Consider the following 23,360-nt stretch of genomic DNA (forward strand, 5'->3'; position numbering starts at 1 on the left):
TTCTATGCCTATCTTCCTTTTCTTCCTCTGTCGAGACCGTCTTGTTCCGTGTAGCCTCGGAAAGGCCACCAACCCACACCCACAGCTGCATCCCACTAAATAACATCTGGATGCTGTCAGCAGAAGATGGAGGTCTGGGCAGATAGACAGAGCCAGGAGGACCAGGAGGGAAAGCGGAGAAGGGAATGTTGATTGCATCTTGCGGGGGATTCCATCACTCTTGTCATTCATTGGCTTGTGCTCCTCAAATGATGGAGGAGGCTGGGAGGAGGCACATTTTTCCGGGGATGTAGGGGCTCGTCGCAGCCCTTCTTCGGAGACGGCAGCTGTGAGGTTTTCGTCGCAGTCGAGCATCAGGAAGTCTGAGATTTGGCAGCAGCTTGAGCTTCAGGGTGCACGGCTGAGCTTAGCCTTGGGGGTCCACTCAGAGAGGAGCATTACTGCTTCTGCTGGGGAGCACCAGGGGCTCTGAACAGCTTAGCACCATGCCTGAGGCCAACTACCTGTTCTCTTTGTCCTGGGGATACATTAAGGTGTGTTGCATCATTAATAGGACCGTGTCTTTTAGTGGCTGCACATGTCTGAGATGTCTTAGTTTGATTTTGTCATATTTCAGTTGTGTCTAACTTGATTTGGGCATGATGCTTACTTGCTGCGTCTGTTTGGGAGACTGCAACATTTTGTATGCCTCGGAGCATGAGGATTAGTCAACACATAAAGAAAGAAAGTGTTTTTATATGCTGCTCGTCACAGAAAATGTCCCAAAACACATAAATGCACGTGTATAAAAACATGCTGTCTGACAATGTGTTATGTGTCTACTCTGAAAAGCAGTAACTATTATTTATTGTTGTATATATATATATATATATATATATTTTTTTTTTTTTTTTAATCCATGTTTTATCTCTGCTTTCAGTTCAAAAGGATGCTGAATCGGGAGCTGAGCCACTTGTCTGAGATGAGTCGCTCTGGCAACCAAGTGTCTGAGTACATCTCCTCCACCTTCTTAGGTAAGCACTGCAGCCCACGTTCCCACAAACTGATCCCACTGCGGTGTCGGCGTCCCTCAGGGATAACGGTCTGCTCAGGGAGGAAGTTGGACGTTTACTTGTGCCAAACGCCTCCTAAATTTGGAGTTCTGCTCTGAAGCCAGTCTGAGCTGGTCAGGAGGGAAAGCAGGGGGTGGGGGGTTCTGATGACAGAAATGTGTGGAGAAAGGAGGGCTTTCTGCACAGGGATGACTACATCTGTGTGTGCTGTGCCATCAAGTTCAGAGAGACGCTGCATTATTCAACAGGCAGACAGGAGAGTTTTCTCACCTTTAAAAGCCTCTCAGCGTTTTGTTACAAGCCGCCATTTTGCTCCTCTTGGAATTTCAACCCTTCTGTCCAACTCAGCACATCCAGCTTCCCATATCTCTATTTAAGATGTTGTTTATGAACACAGCCAACTTCCTGAAGGAGAAACATCTGAAGGAAATACACAGAAAAGTGGAGAAATTCGAGGAGGGAAGCACTGGGAGGATATATTCATATTTCATAACAACAGAAGTGACGCAGCAGGAAAACTGAAGCTTGTGTTATCTGCATCTCACATGTCAGGTGGAGGGAGCTCATTCTTCTTTTTATTGGTGGAGGATGCAGCAGGGTTTCATTTTGTTGTGTCTCGCTGCAGCACATCCGATGATAACAGTTAAAACACACACACAGCAGCTTTCAGCTTGTGTAACGTCCCTCGGCCCCCTCCAAAGTTTTGGTTTGGTATGCACAACCTTTCCACGTTTCTGTGAATTGTTGCTGCAACAAGGTCGAGCTTCACAGAAAGCTCGCGCTGCTGCAATATCGTCAAACAGAACATCTCGTTAGCAGTTCTCGACCCTTCACAGTATCATCGTCATCAAATGTTTTTAACGCAGTTTTATTTTCTGCTGGGAGCGGTGGTTTCAGTGGAGACAGAATATGAAGGATTGTTCCTAATTAAACACTCGTCAGCTCAGTCTGATTGTGTTTACACAGTGTGGTGATGAAAGAAAGCTCATCCACTCCTTTTGTCTTTTAATAATTCTTTCTTTTTGTGTTTAATTTGTCTTTCTACAGACAAGCCAAATGAACTGGAGCTCCCCTGCCCGGTTCAGAAGTCCAAAGACAGGAAGAAGAGGCAGGGCAAGCTGCAACAACAGCAGCAGCAGCAGGTTGGGACGACGACGCAGGTCAGCGGGGTTAAAAAGGTCACCAACACTTCCAACATCTCCGGAAGCTGTGGGAACTGCTGCGGGGTCAACACAGACCAGGAGGAACTGCTTTGCAAAGTAAGACACACAGAAACTGGTTGTTCTGCTGGCACTGTCTGCCTTTAGTGCTGGTTCAACCGTGTCTGTCCCGTCTGACAGGATCTCGAGGACATCAACAAATGGGGCCTGAACATCTTCCAGGTGGCAGAGCACTCTCACAACCGGCCGCTCACGTGCATCATGTACACCATTTTCCAGGTGAGTCGTCACTTCTTCGTCCTCTTGTAGGGTTCATAAGTCCTAACATGTTAGCACGCTTCCCAGCCAGCTGCTTATATCATACAGAAGGCTGCATGTGTTAGCCCTTTTTCGTGATTTACAGGGAAATAAAAACATTTTGTCTATTTGGTTTGGAAGAGATGCAGAAACATGGCGCCAGTGCTTCAGCATCGTCCGATTTTTCTAATTATTTCCGTTTGTGTCGGACTCAGGAGCGAGATCTGATGAGGACATTCAAGATCCCAGCCGACACATTTGTGACGTTCATGCTGACCCTGGAGGACCACTACCACTCCAACGTGGCCTACCACAACAGTCTGCACGCTGCCGATGTGGCCCAGTCTGCACACATCCTGCTGTCCACGCCCGCTTTGGATGTAAGTCGCTACAGTTAGTTCTATATCGTGTAATTTACACCATCACAGACTCTTTTCTTGAGCTGTTTTCATCTAATAAACTGACAGGAGCTCTCAATAAAAGCCACGGAGGAACAGCCTCAGCTTGTTCTCTAATAGCTGACCTTTGAGCGTTTGGTAACTGCAGTTGAATTTCTTTTCACTTTTCCTCTCACAGTCTGTCTTCACTGATCTGGAGATCCTAGCAGCCATTTTTGCCGCAGCTATTCATGACGTGGACCACCCAGGAGTGACTAACCAGTTCCTCATCAACACAAGTACGTCTTCACAAACACCGTCAAAGGTTCTTTCAAAGCAGAAAACCAGTTTCTGCCTGGTCGTCAGTCTCTAAATGTGTTTTTTTTTTTTTAAGGGATGTGGAAATTTTACCATAGTTACCAGAGCTATTTATTTTTTGTAGCCTCTTTAGCACTGTTTAATTTCTGCTGTCACTTCCCTCCCCACCATCATTTGTGTTTAGACTCGGAGCTGGCGCTGATGTACAACGATGAGTCAGTGCTGGAGAACCACCACCTGGCCATGGGCTTCAAGCTGCTGCAGAAAGACAACTGCGACATCTTCCAGAACCTGAGCAAGAAGCAGAAGCAGACGCTGCGGAGGATGGTCATGGACATGGTGAGGAAACATCCCTGGGTGTGTCTCTGCGGGACAACATTTTATTTTATAGAATTATGTCTCATTTAATTTTTCTGCATCTTTTCAGGTTTTGGCAACGGACATGTCAAAACACATAAACCTCCTGGCCAGTTTGAAAACCATGGTGGAAACTAAGAAGGTGACTAACTCCGGCGTCCTGATGTTGGACAGTTACTCGGACAGGATGCAGGTAAGAGCCGCTCTGTTCGCCCTCACATGATGTTTTAATGGACACCACAGTAAAGCCAGCGCTGGTTTGTTGCAGGTGCTGTGTAACATGGTTCACTGCGCAGACCTGAGTAACCCAACCAAACCTCTGGACTTGTACCGGCAGTGGACAGACAGGATCATGGATGAGTTCTTCCACCAGGGGGACAGGGAGCGAGAGAGGGGGATGGAGATCAGCCCCATGTGTGACAAGCACACGGCTTCAGTAGAGAGAACCCAGGTAGAGAACATAGACATAGAAAAGTTCATAAAAACTGACTAAAAATAAACTTTTTACTGACATTAACCTTATCGTTCTTCTTTAGGTTAGCTTTATAGATTACGTTGTGCACCCTCTGTGGGAGGCGTGGGCCGACCTGGTCCATCCTGATACCCAGGACATCCTGGATACACTTGAATACAACAGGAACTGGTACCAAAGCATGATCCCCCAAAGCCCCTCTCCTTTCTACACCAGCGATGGGGAAGGAGGACCACGTAGGGGCGGTGAGGGTGGTCCTGAAAGTAAATTTCACTTCGAGCTGACGCTGGACAACCAGGAAAGACACGATGGACACAGAGACAGTGGGGTGATGAGCACTGCTGTCGTCAGAGACTGTCCCTGTGGAAAGGACGGGCTGGACATCTCTGCTGCAGAAACATAACTGAACTGGTGGCGTGCACGAAAAGGAGCGATTACTGAGTTTGTTTCATCGCAGTGGAGCCATCCTGCAATGTGGCTTTTTGAAGCTGGCAGGTGAGCGCGTGTCTGTTGGGCGTCCATGCTAACGAGGCTCGGACTCCCCGCTGCAGTTTGTCTCTGAGCCCTGCTAGACAGAGCTGGAAGTGCGTCCTCTGGTCTTTCATGGAAGGCACGGCTGAACCGAAGGTGTCGAAGGTTCAGACAGACGTATGCGTCTACAAACTGGGAAACATGAAACTTCCAAACTTGCACATCTGAACATTTTTATCTTCATTTATTAAGAATTGAACTTGAGAACTGGATACTACAACCAAAACTACTCGTAGGCAGGTTACTAGTAACTGTGTAGGTGTTGGTGTTGTCACATTTTGTCTACAACACAAAAGCTCTGTCTTTTGTTCTGTACAGCTTTTGTAAATATTATTTTTTATATAATTTATTTAACACGTTCAGCTGTAAAACGCGTCCATTTTTTTTAGAAAAGCATGTAATTATCTCACAGTCTTCCTGATGTTCTGGCAATAGCATCAAATTATTCTCACAAAAATTGGATGTACGTTGAAAATCCGTGGACTTCCCAGCACAACTTGCACTTTGTGGCACGCTGTAAACCTTAAGGAGAGCAGGAGGGCCGGAGGCATGGAGAGCTTTTATAATGAGCCCAAATAACTTTTTTAAACTGAGAGAGCAGTAACTAAACTTTTGTAACTCCATCCATCCATCATCTTTACCTGCTTCGTCCTCTTTGGGTCATGGGGGGTCACTGGTGCCCATGTACAGCAGTCACTGTGTGGGAGGCAGGGGACACCCTGGACAGGTCTCCAGTCCATCACAGGGACACATAGAGACAAACAACCATTCACTCTCTCACCTAGAGACAATTTAGAGTTCAATCAGTCTAACATGCATGTTTCTGGTCTGTGGGAGGAAACTGGAGTACCGGGAGAAAACCCACACATGCACGGAGAGAACATGCAAATTCCACCCAGAAAAGCCGCGGGCTGGGGTTAGAACCTGCAACCTTCTCACAGAGAGGCGGCGGCTCCACCAACTGCGCCACCGTGCTGCCGTACTTTTGTAACTCCAGGAGAGAAATCTAAAGATTGTGCCGAACAGGAAGCAGCACTTTGAGATGCCACCTCCTGAAGGTGTGATCCGAAGAGTCGCTGACAGTGAAGCTTTCAGACTGGAGCCTGATTATCTAATTTATTTATTTATTTATGTTTTATTGAAACATTTTGTCCCAGATACAGTTTTAATATCATCATCTAATTCTTCTCAGCTCTTCTTTAAAATAATAATTAAAAAAACGGTTTCATTTAGTAATGCTCTCCTTTTAGCTGACTCAACTGTTGTGGTTGGCAGCATGCCGTTTTCTGAAACCTGCTTTACGTGGAGGCTCATGGTGATCTCTGGATGACTGTGAGACACGCAACACAACGTGTTGGGACAGAATATTAGTTTGTCTTGTTTTTTAAATTATCGCAGCACCTTGTATCAGCCCTGCAGCTGAAGGTACAGCAAGCGTATGACGAGGGGAGATGACTTGCATGTGAGTGTTATCAAACTAACCGTGTTGTGACGACAGTAACAGTGTATTTATTACCTTTCGATTGCCAATATTCAGTGTATTTGTTATTGTTTATATGCACCACCACATGCCAAATCAGATTTACTTGTCTGGAGTATTTTGCTACAAGATGAAAAGTATGTTTGCTGTGACCGACGGGTCAGAGACGTTGCAACCTTCTGAGGCACCACAACAGTTTTTAATCTCTTCCCGTGGACTTTTACTGCAGCGTGCACGGTGATGGGCCGTCGTACAGCTGTAGGAACATTTGATGAAATATATAGCATTGTTCCAAATGTATTTTTTCAGTGTTTTCTCACAGTAAGTTGTGAAAATGGTGACTGTCGTGCTCAACAAATGTTTTCTATCTCACAAATAAAACAAGCATTGAGTCATCTGGTCTGAGTGTTGTTGAGTTAAACTAAAGATTAAGGCATGCTCTTTTTTTTTATTCTAATATATGGTTTGTGTGAACGTAACAGTAATGTCTTTTTTATTTTTTTTATAAATTAAGTTTGTATAAAAACTTAAATCATGCCAAAACATAGTAGTGCATCTCTAAAAAATAGAATATTGTGCAAAGATCAATTTGTTTTCTCGTTCAGTTCAGAAAGTGAAACTCATATTTTACATAGAACCATTACACATAGACTGAACTATCGGCATATGTCAAACCTTTATTTCTTGTCATTTTGATGATTATGACTTACAAAAAATAATAATAATAATTCAGTGTCTCAGAAAATTAGAATATAGTGAAGAGGTTAATTTTGTAAACTCCTGGTGTCTCACCCTGATCAGCTGATTAACTCCTGGACATGAGCTACAAATGTCTCATTCCTCAAGTCCAGCCACTCCTGAACCAGAGACAACATAAGTGTCTTACCTGCTGAGGAAAACAAAGAACTGGACTGTTGCTCAGTGGTCCAACGTCCTCTTTTCAGATTAAATTAAATGTTCATTTAATTAAGAAATCAATGTTCCAGAGTCTGGAGGAAGAGTGGAGAGGTCCAGAAGGAGGTTGTTGAAGTCCAGAGTGAAGTTTCCACAGTCAGTGATGGTTTGGGTCCATGTCCTCTGCTGGTGTTGGTCCCCAGAGTTTCATGAAGTCCAGTTAACGCAACATCTACCAGGACGTTTTAGAGACTTCATGCTTCCTTCTGCTGACGATCTTCGTGGAGATGCTGATTTAATTTTCCAGCGGGACTCGTCTCCTGCCCACAAGGACAAAGGTACCCGAAGCTGGCTCTAATATTCAAACTTTCTGAAACACTGAAGTTTGTTTTTACATTATTTGTGGGACAAAATCATCGAAATGACAAGAAATAAAGATTGGATAACATTTCTCTGTCTTCTTTTCCCTCTTCAGGGGTTGCCACAGTGAGTCATCGTCCTCCATCTCACTCTGTGTGTCATGAATCTATATAATGAATGATTTTCACTTTCTGAAATAGTTGACAAATAAATGAACTTTTTCATGATATTTTCAGTTTTTGTGATGCACCTGTAGAGTGCACAGCTTTCATACTGAATGTTGGAGTACAGGGAAAACTGCATGCACACAGAAATATTCAGATTTATCAAATCGTGCACACATGTTCCTGCACACGCATCCTTCATACATCTCAACGAACGTGGAACGCAGTGCAAACAATAGAATCAATATTTAATATCAATATCAATATATGAATAAATATCAATATGAAATTTATCTCCTGTTTCCTTGGCAAAGTGTGCCCCTTCTGTTCTGACTGACACATGTGCACAACGCAGTCTGTGGCTGGTTTTAAAAAAAACACATAAAGAAAAGGCATTCTTGTCCATCTTGGAAAATATGTATATTTTTTAAATGATTTTCTATTCTGACTTGGTTTATAAAATACATCTGTTTGACACAATCTAGGCTTTTTTTATTTTTTTAGTGCACGTAACAAATAATTTATTTAAGGGAATGTATGTGGCCCACTTCCATTCACTCCATTCAGACTAACTCTCAGTCCAATTTAACAACATTATGCACATATGACCTCACATGACCTGCTGGTGCTTGAAATGTGTTGTGAATGACTCTCAGCTACTACCATACTGACTTTTAACTCAATATATGTAAAATTAAATACAGTATAGGCAGTTTTGTGTTGACTAATGTTAAAGAAGCTCTAGCAGCCGTCTTGAATATAGATTACTAAACGTTTCTTTCAGCTGCTCCGTTCTTCAGGGGCCACCACAGCGAGTGAACTCACATGAAAGATTTGGAAATATGTTTAACACCAGATGCCCTTCCTGTCACAACCTGGGATTGAACCCACAACCTCAGAACACGAAGAGCACAACACTGACCACCAAGCTGCTGCAGGCCATGTTGATTAGTTGGAAATGTTAACCAGTCATTAATCTTTGAAAGCTTTGTTAAAATTCATTCAGTGATTTATGAGATATTTTTCAACATTACAAACATAAACATTACCAGTCCTTTGCCTTTGACTAGGGCTGACAAATAAGTTTGGTTTTAAAACTGATGTTTCATATGATATAAATGATGCATACTCTTAATACCATCATTCTGATTTTCTTCAGGACACTTTTAGCAAAAAATCTCACAAATCACTGAATGGACTTTAATGAAACTTTTATAAAAGCAAACATGGAATATTTACAAACTACAGCTCATTAGTTTTAGAGTCGACACGGTTTAAGATGGCCACAACAGCTAAGTGACATTCACCAACATAAACATGAATATAACTCAGCCCGTTTTACAAGTATTAAGATAAAAGTGGCTGTGCATCATTCCCAACACATATTTCCAGTGCAACATGTTGCGTGCACTTCGAGCATTAGTAATATTTATGTAAAACTTTATTAACTGTTGACGTTAGCCCTGTCCATTAGCAAAATATCTCATGAGAAGTCATTCACTTCATTACTGTTCTCCTAATCCAATTAGGAGGGACCATATTCTCAAGGACTTGAGAAAAGAAGACATTAAAAAAGATCAGAATTAGTTTTATGTCAGTTCCGGGCCCTCCTAAAGCAAAAGAAATTCAATTTAAAATCATAAATAAAATGTATCCTGCTAACGAATTTCTAAGGACAAAATTTAAAATAGACACGGGGAACTGTGGTTTCTGTGAGAGGAAAATCTTTTTTGCTGTTGTTGTTGTTGATTGCATGATAGTTCAGAGGTTTTGGCTTGACTTTCAGTTGTGGACCCAACTCAAAGGGATTCAACTACCTGCTCTTACTTCAAAAGAAATGAAATTTGGGGTGCAGTATTTAATAAGATTGAGAGTATTGAATATGGTATCAATAATTTGATTATATTAGTTAAACATTATGTACATAAATGCTGCTTCTTCAAAATTTATAGTAAACCTAATATGAACCACTGGAAGAAAGAGCTAAAGTCCTAAACAAAATCGTTCAATTTTGTAATGGAAAAGCTGGTACATTTCTTTTTTTTTTTTTAGTTAATGCCCATTTTATGTTTGTTTTCTCTCTATTATGCTATAAACCAGCAATTGCAAATTTTTTTTTTATGTTTGGTATTGTAAACTGTTAAATAAATTAAAAAAAAAACTTTGGAAAAATGTTTTAAATTCACGGTTACTATTAAATGTTCTACTAGAGAAGCCTTATACACTTATGCATGCTCACAACCACACACAAATAGATGCAGGGATGCTTATGTAGGCTTTATATGTAGATATATAGATATGTATATGAATGTATATTCATGTGTATGTATGTATGTATATGGGCGTAGGTATGGGTATATATATTTATGGAAACTTACTGCAAAGCAATGAATATTTTAAGTTCTTTATACATATGTATTTTGTTGCTGTGTTTTGTCATGTTCTTTGCAGGTGAACAGACAGTGGCCGGGTGATTTGCCGTGTGCTCTCTTTGTGTATATTTCTTATATTTTGGAGTCTTACTTTGTCTTTTCTTTCTTTCTATCCTATTAAAAAAAAAAAAAAAACTACACTAGATGATCACTAGAATAAATATTTCATAATAATGGTGTGGAGAGGATGGCTGTAAGGGGAGAAGGGAGGCCATCCAAAAAAAACAAAACTGTTTTGAATCCGTCTTAAATTATTTTTGCGGCGCTGCAGCGCCCCTAGTGGTCACACTGACAACCTGCAGCGTCAGTGACCTAAAATAACCGCTAGGCGTCGCTGTTGCGCCGCGTGCCGCTGATTCGACAGGCAGCAGAAGTCAACCAAAAGCGAAGAATTTCTGCTACAGCTGACTCCGCGGCCGCCATCTTTGTCGGAAACATAAACAACACCAGCGGCTCGCGTTGGCGTCTGGGTGAACCACCGCCGTTTTCATTAATACAGTCTCTCGTCGCGGAGATTCTCAGTTAAACCGAGGATGACAGCAGGCTCGTTGGACACCTGAGAGCCCGTGCGTGTCCGCAGGTGAGTCGTGCTCGCGCGTTCAGCTGCTAATGAATCACATTATGCGTGTGCGAGCGTGATGCTATGACAACGTTTGGCTTTCCCGTGTGGCGTTGAGTCGTTTGCACCTCAGCGTTTCACGTCTTCACGCGAACAATGAACGAACGGGTTAAAGCCAGGGAGTTGTGAGGCTAACGAACCACCGGAGGTACAAGTGCACGCTCCTCTGACGTTTTGTTTTTCTTTAAACAGATGGGGCTGTTGTACGGATTTCCTCACAGGGAGGGGGCGTGAAGGTGGGCAGCAGAGGGGCCTTGCTGTCCGTTAGTCGTGAAGAGATGGACCAGGACTACAAGAGGCGGCTGCTGAGGCAGATCAACCACCAGAACCTGCCTGCAGAGAAGGAGGTGAGCCTGTGCTGTAGCAACATGCCAGCACCACAGAAAGATGTTGATCAGACACGAACCGGGCTCTTTCAGGGTTTGGGTGCAGCCTGCTGTCCTGTCGGTGTGAAGTCAGGGGATCGCTTTATTCCCACCCGAGCTGGAAGCAACTGGAGCATCAACTTCCACTACAGCAACGTGAGTCATCTGATGATCTCCTCCGTGCAGGTGATGCCACCAGGGAGAGTTCTCCTCCATCCCTGAGCTTCAGCTGGAGGGCGTCGCTCCTCGTCAGTAGTGTCCTTGCTTCATTCGTTGTCAGCCTTTTGTTTCTGTTAAATTACATTCAGTCCACCAGCTCGCAGGGCGTTAATCAAAAGTCGTTTCACTAATCGAATCATTGCGCAGAAGTTGTTTCTTACAGGTGGAGACTGATAATGAATCAGATCTGCAGTCATGATTTTATCAGTCAGCCTCAGAATAGTCAAACTGTTGAAACTCAACTTAAAACCGTAACGCCTCATGTTTTTAAATGGTATGGAGAGCAAATGATTTCAAAAGTTCAAGCTCCTAATGCTGAGTTAGTCTGTTCATTTTAAACTGAATGTGTTTCTCCTATAGTTTAAGATCATTTAGTAGTTTCTTAAATTAATCTACCGTTCTGCGCTGATCAGAGAACAAATCAGCGCTACAGTAATTAAACAATAAAACACAGCTTAGCTTAATGTTTTGAACAACCTAATACATAAAAGTATTTTGTTGATTTATTATGATTTGGTGCTGCAATGCAAATTATTTGGTGTAAACAGATATTTGTTGCTACAAATGCATTTTGAAAACAGTTTTTTTTTTTTAATTATTATTAATTTACTTTTAATCTGGTAGTAAACGCTGTGCTTACTTTTAAAAGTGTGTCCTGGAGTTAGTTCAGAAGAAAAGGACGGCTTGGACATGCAAACATTAGTTAGCCCTCAGACATGTCACAACATCTAATTAAAAGCTCTAAAAGAATTAAAAGCTCTAAAAGACATTCAGTAAAGATTCAGTGAGCAGAAAACTTAACAGACAGGATGGTTGGCTCAAAGGTCTGAATCATTTGAGGAGAAACTTCAATGGAAATGATACAAAATAGATGAACAGTCATACAAGATTGTTTTATATGATAAATATTTAATAAAATGTGTTATTATTGATATGAAATGTAGAAATTCAACCCCCTCCTGACTTCAAGGTTTTTTATTATCATTCATCCCATGTAGTACATGAGGTGGAACAAAATTGTGTACTCAAGGTCCCAGTTACATTCAAAAATATAAAATACAAAAATAAACTGTATACAAGGTTCTAAGATATACGCTAAACAATAATAATGTAAAATAATACAATGTGTTCAACAGCAGCCTGAACATGAGTCTGTTGTGAGCAGATGGGCATGAATACAGCAGCTTAAAGGCAGGAGATCAGCAGCATGGATAATCAGCAGCACACGTTGTTTTTAAGGCTTTTGTGTGTGGGGGGGGGGGGGGGGGGGTGTCAATAAAAGAGTTTCAATTCTGCCGTAAAACTTTTTTTAAAATTCCAGTTTTTCATGTGAATAAAAGAGGAGCAGCACTGTGGCTCAGTTGGTAGAGCTGTTGCCTCTCAGCGAGAAGGTTGCTGGTTCAAAGCCCAGCCCGGGGCCCTTCTGGGTGGAGTTTGCATGTTCTCTCCGTGCATGCGTGGGTTGTCTCCAGGTACTCCAGTTTCCTCCCACAGACCAAAAATATGCATGTTAGGCTGACTGGTAACTCTAAATTGTCCCTAGGTGTGAGTGAGAGAGTGAATGTTTGTCTCGTTTGTCCCTGATGGACTGGAGACCTGTCCAGGTGTCCCCCGCCTCTCGCACAGTGACTGCTGGATATGGGCACCAGTGACCCCCGTGACCTGTAAAGGCAGAGGCGGGTAAAATATGATGGTAGGAAGTCTGGTAAATAATTCCAGACATATTGTTTAATGTATTAAAAATTATATAAAGGAAATGTGTAATTAGGACGGTAACACCACCCCCACCCCGGCTACAACACATGGATCTCATGTTGTTTTCTCTACAGGAAAACTGTCGCTCCCCCGCTCAGAACCAAAAAGCAAAAGACGCCAGTTCAGATTCGAGCAAAGGTCTGGAAGTCACTCGTCCTTCTGTTGGTGCGATTCTGGTCGTCCAGGCCCGGTTCTGATGCTGGATCTCTGTCTCCAGATGCCGTGGCGTACGCTGCCCTGCTGAGGAACGAGCTGCTGGGCGCGAGCATCGAGGCGGTGGGGGACCCGTGCTCAGACGACCGGCAGCATGCAGTCTTCGCTCAAGACTCTCGTGGTGTTTTTAAGGTACAGAGATGACGTCGCTCCTCGTCTGTCATGACTCTTGTGGAAAGTAAATACAGACATCGCTGAGATTATAAATCTAATGTTTGTCAAAACAACCAAGAAAATGTTTGTTCTCGAGTTAGAGCTAACAGTGTGTGTCGTGTTCTCTGCAGTACACGGTCCACACTAAGAGAGTGCCTTTTGAGGGCGATAACGAAGTGTCTGCGTTCTCGCTCTCTCCGCTCAGCAACAAGAGGTAGGACGTGTCCGTGTGGGTGGACAGAGCTGTTCCGCTCGCGTCCTTTCTGTCCTCCTGCTTTTAGTTTGCTCTTTTGGTTCTTCTGCAGTCAAAAGCTGCTCCGCTCACCGCGCAAACCAGCTCGGAAGATTTCCAAGATCCCCTTCAAAGTGCTGGACGCTCCGGAGCTGCAGGACGATTTCTACCTCAACCTGGTGGACTGGTCGGCGGGGAACTTGCTGAGCGTCGGACTGGGAGCGTGCGTCTACCTGTGGAGTGCCTGCACGAGCCAGGTCAGACGCAGAGCGTTACTGTGTGATGTCACTCCTGATCTAAATCATCTGATGTACTCTTAACTGTGCTTGCACCAGGTGACGAGGTTATGTGATCTGTCAGTGGATGGAGACTCCGTTACATCGGTCTGTTGGAACGAGAGGGTAACGTCGCCGCATCAGTCAACCTCTTAATGGTTAAGTTTAGTGCAGGAGGAAACCGGTAGCACCAGAATCACTGTCGGGTTGTTCTGGGTTTATCAGGGCAGTCTCGTCGCCGTTGGAACCCACAAGGGCTACGTTCAGATCTGGGATGCAGCAGGAGGGAGGAAGCTGACCTGCCTGGAGGGACACTCAGCCAGAGTAGGTCAGTCCTGTGTAGCTGGAGAAAGTTAAATGATTATTTTTCAGAGTTGCTCTTGAGGCTCAGCTGTCGCTCTCTGCTGCTTCAGATCAGCGAGCATCTGAACGCTGTCCTCCTGAAGTGAGCGTTTCTCTGAGCCAATCAGCAACTTTCAGCTATCGTATTTTTTGGCCTATACGTCATGGTTTTTTTGCATAACTTGCACGCCCTGTGACTTATACACTGAAGCAACATATTTATGGATTTTTTTTCTCATATTTATAAACTGATTTTTGGCTGAGATATGACCGTTTTCATTCATTCTGACTGAAAATATTGAACACTACCATTTTCAGCCACTAGATGGCAGTCGAGTATTGTGGCAAGCCATTGTGTCATGTAATAGGTAAAAGTGGTTATTAATGACACAATCGGCTTGCCATAGTTTGCTACTTTCATTGCTACTTTCATCCAACTCGCCTGGAGCAACCGTCAAACCAGCTTCATTTTGCTGCTCCGCCCCGGTGAAATGAAACTGATTTGACCATTAAAGTGCATTTATTAAGTGAAAGTTCAACTGAGACACCTTTACTATAATGTTGAGCAAACAAATAATTGTTTTTAAGTGTTAATCTTGTTAAATTCTTGTTAAGTCCTCCCATGCACGCTCCCACAGCCGCCATTTGATTTTTTTTTTCACAACACCAGTCCACATTTCCAGCTTGTCAGCGGTGACGCATAATAGATGCAGAATGGATTTTTCCACTTTATTAGACAAATATGGACTGATGTGACTTATAGGACGTGTACGGCAGAAAATACGGTAATAATCAACAAGGTTTCCTTTGCTGCAGTCTGCTGTAAACCACAACATAACTAAGTTTTTAGCTGTTTTGGTTTAACCTTACAAATAATGTACGATCTCGTGAGATACTGCTCAGAAATGGTGTGTTGTGCACGACTCTCAGCTACACCTACTTTTAACTCAAAGTATTTATAAAATTGACTGAATTATTGCTACTTTTGTGCTTTCTAAAGTTAGCTGGCTCTAGGCTAATCAGTTCTCGATTCAATCATTGTTTTCTGCAGGTTTCATTAAAATTCATGGTTTATTTAGTACCATCATCTGACATTATCAGCCGCCTTCACCTTTCGTTGGCAGCAGATAAAACATGGTGGGTGGTCTTTTTAGTGAAATGTAAGAACCCTGTGGAATCCTTTGTGGCCCAGGCGCCCTGGCGTGGAATGGGGAGCAGTTGTCGTCTGGCAGTCGAGACAGAGTGATCCTGCAGCGGGACGTCAGAACTCCCCCCTCTGCCGAGAGGAGGCTCCAAGGTCACAGGCAGGAAGTGTGCGGTCTCAAATGGTCTCCGGACCACCAGCACCTTGCTTCTGGAGGCAACGACAACAAGGTGAGGCGACGTTGTCCTAAAATGACACGAAAACAAACTGAAAGACGAAAAGCTTCATGTTTTTCTTACACCAGACGTCCTCTCTGTCCTTCGCTGCAGCTGTTGGTGTGGAACAGCTCCAGCCTGGTCCCAGTGCAGCAGTACGGTGACCACTTGGCAGCAGTGAAGGCCATCGCCTGGTCCCCTCACCAGCATGGGCTGCTGGCGTCAGGCGGCGGCACCGCCGACCGCTGTCTGCGTTTCTGGAACACCCTGACGGGTCAGGCGCTGCAGAGCACGGACACCGGCTCTCAGGTCTGCAACCTGGCCTGGTCCAAACACGCCAACGAGCTGGTGAGACGTTCAAATGCCCTCCCATGGATGGAGCCGTAAAGCTACTTGTTTGTGTTTGACCACTAAAATCTTTCTGCAGTACAGTAACCACAGCGTGCAGCATCACTGCGGTAAAATCACACAAAATGTTTCCATCTGAACATACAACTCACTTCAGCAAAACACTTTTAGCTAAAAACTTTATTTTAAATTTCCTGTTTTATTATTTTATATTTGCCAGCATCTGTGTCTTTTTTATATTTTCTAAGTCCACTTTCTTCTCAGAGATTATTTTGTTGATTTCTAAGTATTTTTGGCGTTTAATTGAAATACAACACGTCTTCACAGGTGACAAACATAAACAAGAGAACATGTCGGGGAAAAATATGATTAATGAGAACAAGATGCAGCACGCATGGCAGAAAACAACTTCAAGTTATCATGACAAGAATATAGAGAATAAAACATTTGTTAAGCAAAGTCATGTTTTAATAGTTGATCATTTTTAGGAGCAACCTGTCCTCAACTCCTAATTAATTGGGACTTGGTAGTGTCTGTCTCTGTTGTCCCCCATCGTGGCTCAAGAAAGGGCAACTGGAAATTCTGTTGTCCATCAGGTCATGTTGTGAGCTGGATTACTTGAAAAATAAATTAGGTACGGACTTCATGCTGGTGTGGCTGCATCTAGGCATAAGAAAAGTCCCTATCAAAAATGGGTGGCCACGTCACAATCCAAGATGGCCACTTACCATATTGAGGAAGCCATGCTTTGTAGTTTTTATATTGCTTGAAGGTATATTTTCCCTTTAAATAATGAGGGTGACTGCCCAGTGCCCACCCCTTGGCTTCACCATTGTACCTGATGGATAAAATGGCTGCCTCCACCCACCTGGGCCCGTCCCTCTGCGCTGGCTTGGACAGGAAAACATACTACTCCTATTCTTCTACAGTGTAACTCCTACCCACTTGAGTATCTTACACCAAAACATCAAGGTTTACTTTCATTCTCTGTTCAGTTCCAGTCCAGAAATACACTCATCTGGAAAAGTACCAACTGGTCAAATCCCCTCAGCGACGCGGGACATCCAGGCTGTTCTTTACTAAATTATTAGAATAATAAACTGGCATTTACCCAGCTGGTAGAAGCAAATGGCCGCTCATCCTGAGCCTGGTTCTGCTGGAGGTTTCATCCTGTTAAAAGAGAGTTTTTCCATCCCACTGTTGCCTTTGTGCCTGCTCAGGATGGGAGGCCTGCTCAGGATGGGAGGCCTGCTCAGGATGGGAGACTGACGAAGTCTGCTGGCCTCCTCCTTTAGATGGAGAACTTTACTAACTGGTTTTTGTATGTGAATGTCCCTGTTCAGTGCCCTGAGACAACTTCTGCTGTGATTTGGTGCTAAATAAATTAAATTGAATTTTAAAAAGTGTTTAGACCTTAATAATTTGGAATGATTGACTGTTTGGGATAAAAGTAATAATTTTGTTTTCCAAGAACGCTAAAGTCGAGTGTTTTAGGGAAATTTTACTTCAATTGGAAAAAAATATATTTGAGAAGAGGTTTAAAAATCTGTCACGTTACCTTTGCTGTGTAATGCTGTAATTGGATATTTCCCTTCCTCTAATAAAGATCATTTCATTAAGCTTAACTGTTTATAGTAGGATGAATGAACAGATTCAGACGGATGCTAAACACACTTGTTAATTTAAATGCAGCAGATCTGTGTCTTTTATAATTATAAACAGGAAGAATCAGATGAAAACTCAACATAATAAAATCAGTGGAACCACTGATTTAAGAAGCGCAAATGAACATTTTCTGTCCTTTTTGTCATTTCTGATCTGGCTTTAGAGCATAGAAAGTGTCACGTGAAGCCAAAAGGTGTATCATTTTCTTTGTAACGTGCTTGTTCTGTTTCCAGGTGAGCACCCATGGCTACTCTCAGAACCAGATCCTGGTGTGGAAGTATCCGTCGTTAACACAAGTGGCCAAGTTGACCGGACATTCTTACAGAGTCTTGTATCTGGTATGTTCACTTTTGACACGTGTGGGCAAATCTAAATGAATCTTCCACCAACACAAACAAAAAACAGAGGCGAGACATGTGACACCTTCTGGAAGTTTAGTCAAAGAGCAACTAGGTGCTGATGGGTGACAGTATCTGCGCGGAGTATAAAAGGAGCATCTGTGGTGTTTTTTTAAACAAGAATAGTTCGTAGTTCACCTGTTTCCATCGTCTCTCAACACAGTTCAGCACTGCAACTGAAACTGTTTGAAGAAATGAGTAAAGCTGCCTCTCAAAGCTTTTATTCAGACTGAATGGACTCAGAACTGCAATAAGTGTTATTTCAGTAAATATCAAAAGGAAGTGGGTGCTATCAGCATCAACTGTTAGGTTCATTCATTTAATAAATAAAGTAGAGTCTGTGAAAACACTGGATATTATTGTTCTCATACTTGCGTTTGATGATAAAATAAGAATTCAACCATTGGACCATTAGGAAGGAGGACGTCCAACAGCTGTGTGGGGTTGTTGAGCTCATAGATTATAAAGTAACTGTAGAGATCATCAATGTTTGCCTACTTTCATGGCTGTGAGTCATCATGCCTGTGTAATCATTTGTTTGCCTGTTAACAAAATATCTCACGAGCCCCTGCGTGGATTTTAATCGTCATTTTAAAAATAACCATTGCATAGACATGTACAACTGTTCTAACAATTCAAATCTGTTTGTTTATACAGCGCCAAATCACAAGAAGTCGTCTCAGGGCACCGTACACAACATTCATATTTATTATAAGTGAGCAGAGTGTGATGGGAAGATGGAAGGAGTACTTTGAGGAGCTAATGACTGAAGAGAATGAAAGGGAAAGAAGAGTAGAGGTCATAGAAACTATGGACCAGGAAGTGGGAAAGATTAGTGAGGGTGAAGTTCGGAAAGCTCTGAAAAAAATGAAGAAGTGGAAGGCAGTAGGACCTGATGACATACCAGTGGAGGTTTGGAAATGTCTTGGAGAGATGGCAGTGAGGTTTTTGACTCATATATTCAATGGCATATTTGAGGGTGAGAAAATGCCTGAGGAATGGAGAAGAAGTGTGCTGGTGCCCATTTTTAAGAACAAGGGTGATGTACAGAGTTGTAGCAACTACAGGGGAATTAAGTTGATGAGTCACACAATGAAGATCTGGGAGAGAGTTGTGGAAGCAAGACTTAGACGAGAGGTGAGCAGCAGTATGGTTTCATGCCAAGAAAGAGCACCACAGATGCCATCTTTGCTTTGAGAATGCTGATGGAGAAGTACAGAGAGGGTCAGAAAGAACTCCATTGTGTCTTTGTGGATTTAGAAAAAGCATATGACAGAGTGCCGAGAGAGGAGGTGTGGCATTGCATGAGGAATAATGGAGTGGCAGAGAAGTATGTTAGACTGGTACAGGACATGTATGAGGACATCAGGACTGTGGTGAGATGTGCTGTAGGAGTGACAGATAGCTTCAAGGTGGAGGTGGGAGTGCATCAAGGATCAGCTCTGAGCCCCTTCTTGTTTGCTCTGGTGATGGACCGACTAGCAGATGAGGTCAGGAAGGAATCCCCATGGACTATGATGTTTGCAGATGACATTGTGATCTGTGGTGAGAGCAAGGAACAGGTGGAAGATAACTTGGAGAGGTGGAGGTATGCACTTGAAAGAAGAGGAATGAAAGTCGGTCATAGTAAGACAGAGTGCATGTGTGTAAATGAGACGGAGGCCGGAGGAACAGTGAGGCTGCAATGAGCAGAGGTCACAAAGGTGCAGGACTTCAAGTACTTGGGGTCCACTGTCCAGGAAAATGGGGAATGTGGTAAAGGAGTGAAAAAGAGAGTCCAGGCAGGATGGAGTGGATGGAGAGAAGTTTCAGGAGTGATTTGTGACAAAAGGGTGTCAGCAAAGGTCAAAGGAAAAGTTTACAAGACAGTGGTGAGACCAGCTGTATTGTATGGTCTGGAGACAGAGACATGGACAAAAAGACAGGAGAAAGAACTGGAAGTGGCAGAAATGAAGATGTTGAGGTTCTCCTTAGGAGTGACAAGGATGGATAAGATTAGGAATGAGATCATCAGAGGTACAGCACAGGTTGAACAACTGGGAGATGAAGTTAGAGAGACCAGACTGAGATGGTTTGGACATGTCCAGAGGAGGGACAGTGGGTATATTGGTAGAAGGATGTTAGAAATGCAGCTGCCAGGAAAAAGACAAAGAGGAGATATATGGATGCAGTTAGAGAGGACATGGAGGTAGTTGGAGTGAGGACAGAGTGAGATGGAGGAGGATGACTCACTGTGGTCAGAGGGAAAAGCTGAAAGAAGAAGAAGAAGGATAGACATGTACGACTGATTAACATGTAGTCGACCCAATTCTAGATGGCTGCCACAGCTAGATTATTCTCAACTTTTTTGTGGTAGTAGCTGACAGTCATCACTATCACTCTGAGCTCTAAAAGATAAATACTTGTGTTTATTTCAAACTTTTGAAATGCAAGGTATGGATCTGTATTCCTTTGAGAAATTCTAATTGTATTTTATTCTTTCTCAGGCTGTGTCTCCAGATGGAGAGGCCATTGTTACTGGAGCTGGAGATGAGACGCTACGTTTCTGGAGCATCTTCAGTAAGACGCGCTGCACAAAGGTACAGTAAATTCCTGTCTGTCTCTCCGCTGCATTTCCTGGACACAGGCATGGTGGTGTTTTTGTTTTAAAAGGACTGTTCAGGTATTTTGAAGAGGGTTTCTATGGAAAAGTTATAATGTTTAGTATCTGTTGTAGATAGCTCTGGGAACAACCTCGGTTTGTAGAAATAGAGTTTAGTTCTGACTGGACTGATGAGCTAAGCCACCAGAGTGGATTGATGCCGTTTCCTAGCATTTCATGTAAATATAATTAAATAAACCGTAACTTTGTTGTTGATTTCAAATTACACATTTGAACAGAAATATAATATTTCATCTTTCATCTGGAAGTGTTGCAGCTAGCTGTTGCTATTTCTTCGTCTTCTTTCAGCTTTTCCCTCTTCAGGGGTCTCCACAGCGAGTCATCCTCCTCCATCTCACTCTGTCCTCACTCCAACTACCTCCATGTCCTCTCTAACTGCATCCATATATCTCCTCTTTGTATTTTTCTTGGCAGCTGCATTTCTAACATCCTTCTACCAATATACCCACTGTCCCTCCTCTGGACATGTCCAAACCATCTCAGTCTGGTCTCTTAACTGTTGCTATTTACACTTTCAAATCACCACAGTGGTACAGTGTATCAGAATACTACCTCTTACTACAATAAAATGTCAGTGATGTAAACTTATAAAATGATGTTTGTATGAACCGATAAAGAAAATTACATTGAAAAGTCTAAAGACAACATTAATCCTTTTTGGCCTGGGCCATGTTTGGACAAAGTGTTAGCCCATCAGTTTTGTTGGATGTAGTTTCTAGCTTTCTGAACTGAGGTCCTTTAAGAGCTATTTAAAAAGGTAAGATATTGTTTACAACTTTTACACAGAAACCCACTTTAACATGACTGAACTCTCCAATTAATAGATCCATATCCAACAATAATACTACAGTAATTAAAGAGACAGGTAGAAAGGTACTTGGTGTGTCATCTGGACAGAGAATGGATGATAAGGAAACCTGGTGGTGGAATAGTGAAGTGCAGGAAGCTGTTCAAAGCGTTTAGCCAAGAAGAAATGTGACAGTGAGAGGACTGAAGAGAGGAGACATGAATATAAGGAGATGCAATGTGGAGCAAAGGGGGAGATAGCAAAGACAAAGCAGAAGGTGTATGATGAGTTGTATGGGAGGTTGGACACTAAAGAGGGCGAGAAGGATTTGTACCAAGGGGCGAGACAGGGATCAGGCTGGAAAGGATGTGCAGCAGGTTAGGCTTGTTAATAGGAATGGTAATGTTCTAACAAGTGAGGAGAGTGTGATGGAAGATGGAAGGAGTACTTTGAGGAGCTAATGAATGAAGAGAATGAAACATAAAAAAAGAGTAGAGGTCATAGAAACTGTGGACCAGGAAGTGGGAAAGATTAGTGAGGGTAAAGTTCAGTAAGATCTGACAAGAATGAAGAAGGGGAAGGCAGTGAGACCTGATGACATACCAGTGGAGGTTTGGAAATGACTCGCTGATGTTCCCAGATGACTCGCTGTGGTGACCCCTGAAGAGGGAAAATCTGGACGAAGATGCGACAATAATATTGTGCCAAACTTTTTGTAGTAAACCTTATAACAATAAATGCTTTATGGTAGTTTTTTAGAACACTTTTAAAACTTCAGACTGTAGTTTGTGATATAAAACATATATATTTAATCAGTTTTTTTAATTGATTTTTCTTTTCAGAACACAATAAAAACCACAACAAAATCCCACCCCTACAGATCAGCCACACAGACACGAACACATCAGACAGGCTTTGACATACCCTCAATATAAATGGCTGCCAAGTGTCCCAAAACCTCTCAGCAGAACCTTTCAGAGTATATCTAGTCTTTTCCAGATGAGCATGGCACTTGACTTCTCTTATCCAGTGTTCATATGCCGGGGTATATAAAACATATATTTGACTTTTTTTTTTTTTTGTCTCTTCTACCAGGAATCAAAATCGGTTCTTAACCTCTTCACAAGAATCCGGTAGTGAACAGCCAAGGTCAGGACTGCTCCAGGAGGAACATGGTGGGTCAGTTCTGAACAGTTCTTATCGGTATACACCCCACCACCTGCCACCATCAGACCACCAACCTTCTCAGAGATGGTCATTTTTAAAACCTCTTACCAGCAGAAGATGGAACTCTAACGTCGGACGATAACTGCCATCTTTCACCCACATGTCACTAATTAAAAACAAAAAACGTCATGAAACTTCAACTCCAAACGTTGGTCTTGCTCTCTTTTCTGTTGTGGAAGTGATCGAGGTGATTCATTATGTATTAGTCTGCGTGTGCAGGAGCTGTCTAAAGTATGACGTGGCATTTTAGAGACTGGTTTCTTTGGAGCAGGATGAAGCCAACATGAAGGCTGCGGGGTTTTATATTTATGTGTGTGCGCATGAGTTCATTGTGCAGCAGAAAAGACAAATCAAAGCTGCTCATGCATCTGCAACAAAATTTGTTTATTGATGTTTTGTCACTTAATGTACATTCAAGGCACTGTGACACTTTTCTCATGTTTTCTTGGTTTTAGACTAAAACATTTTAATAAAAACATGTTGGACAGAGCCAGACGACCTCGAAATAGTCCACTCTGTGTTTTTATTTCTGACTCGGTTCAGTCGGAGCGTTCTGGTTTTCCAGCGTCTCATCTTCAGCGATCAGTCCTGTCGAACAACGAGCTCAGACACGTTCACATTTAACCCTGGGCCTTTATGCAGTCTGGGAAGTGTGGAATTTGATTTTATTATTCTCCAGGTCTAAATAAATGTGGAAAAAAAAGCCATTATCTATTGCGTTTTGTAAAAAAAAAAAAAAGAAAAATTTATAAAAGTTGTGGGAAAAAGAGTGTGTTCATTTTTTACTTTGTCTTTAAAACATGGTCATAATAATTGTATCACTGGGGTTGTGCCTTTTTATTAATAA

At 42.6% G+C, this 23,360-nt stretch overlaps 2 protein-coding genes across 2 annotated transcripts; both read left to right on the top strand.

The window, feature by feature from the left end:
- Positions 1-452: 452 nt before the first annotated feature.
- On the top strand, positions 453-4,459 carry LOC119414497 (cAMP-specific 3',5'-cyclic phosphodiesterase 4B). Its single transcript, XM_037681591.1, has 10 exons — positions 453-533; positions 920-1,013; positions 2,100-2,311; positions 2,393-2,491; positions 2,725-2,889; positions 3,086-3,185; positions 3,389-3,543; positions 3,632-3,754; positions 3,830-4,012; positions 4,098-4,459. The coding sequence occupies exons 1-10, from the start codon at positions 486-488 to the stop codon at positions 4,434-4,436; spliced, it is 1,518 nt and encodes a 505-aa protein (XP_037537519.1). The 5' UTR covers positions 453-485; the 3' UTR covers positions 4,437-4,459.
- A 5,841-nt stretch (positions 4,460-10,300) lies between these two features.
- Positions 10,301-22,805, top strand: fzr1b (fizzy/cell division cycle 20 related 1b). The gene is made up of 14 exons (XM_037682133.1): positions 10,301-10,474; positions 10,706-10,860; positions 10,933-11,034; positions 12,927-12,990; positions 13,070-13,197; positions 13,350-13,432; positions 13,524-13,707; positions 13,786-13,851; positions 13,951-14,053; positions 15,260-15,441; positions 15,541-15,774; positions 17,673-17,777; positions 20,324-20,416; positions 22,382-22,805. Exons 2-14 carry the CDS (start codon positions 10,792-10,794, stop codon positions 22,421-22,423), a joined length of 1,455 nt encoding a protein of 484 aa, XP_037538061.1. The 5' UTR covers positions 10,301-10,474; positions 10,706-10,791; the 3' UTR covers positions 22,424-22,805.
- The last annotated feature ends 555 nt before the right edge of the window (positions 22,806-23,360 follow it).

Source organism: Nematolebias whitei, chromosome 9, assembly GCF_014905685.2.
Source record: "Nematolebias whitei isolate Nwh7 chromosome 9, NemWhi1, whole genome shotgun sequence".
In the NCBI taxonomy this organism is placed as follows: domain Eukaryota; kingdom Metazoa; phylum Chordata; class Actinopteri; order Cyprinodontiformes; family Rivulidae; genus Nematolebias; species Nematolebias whitei.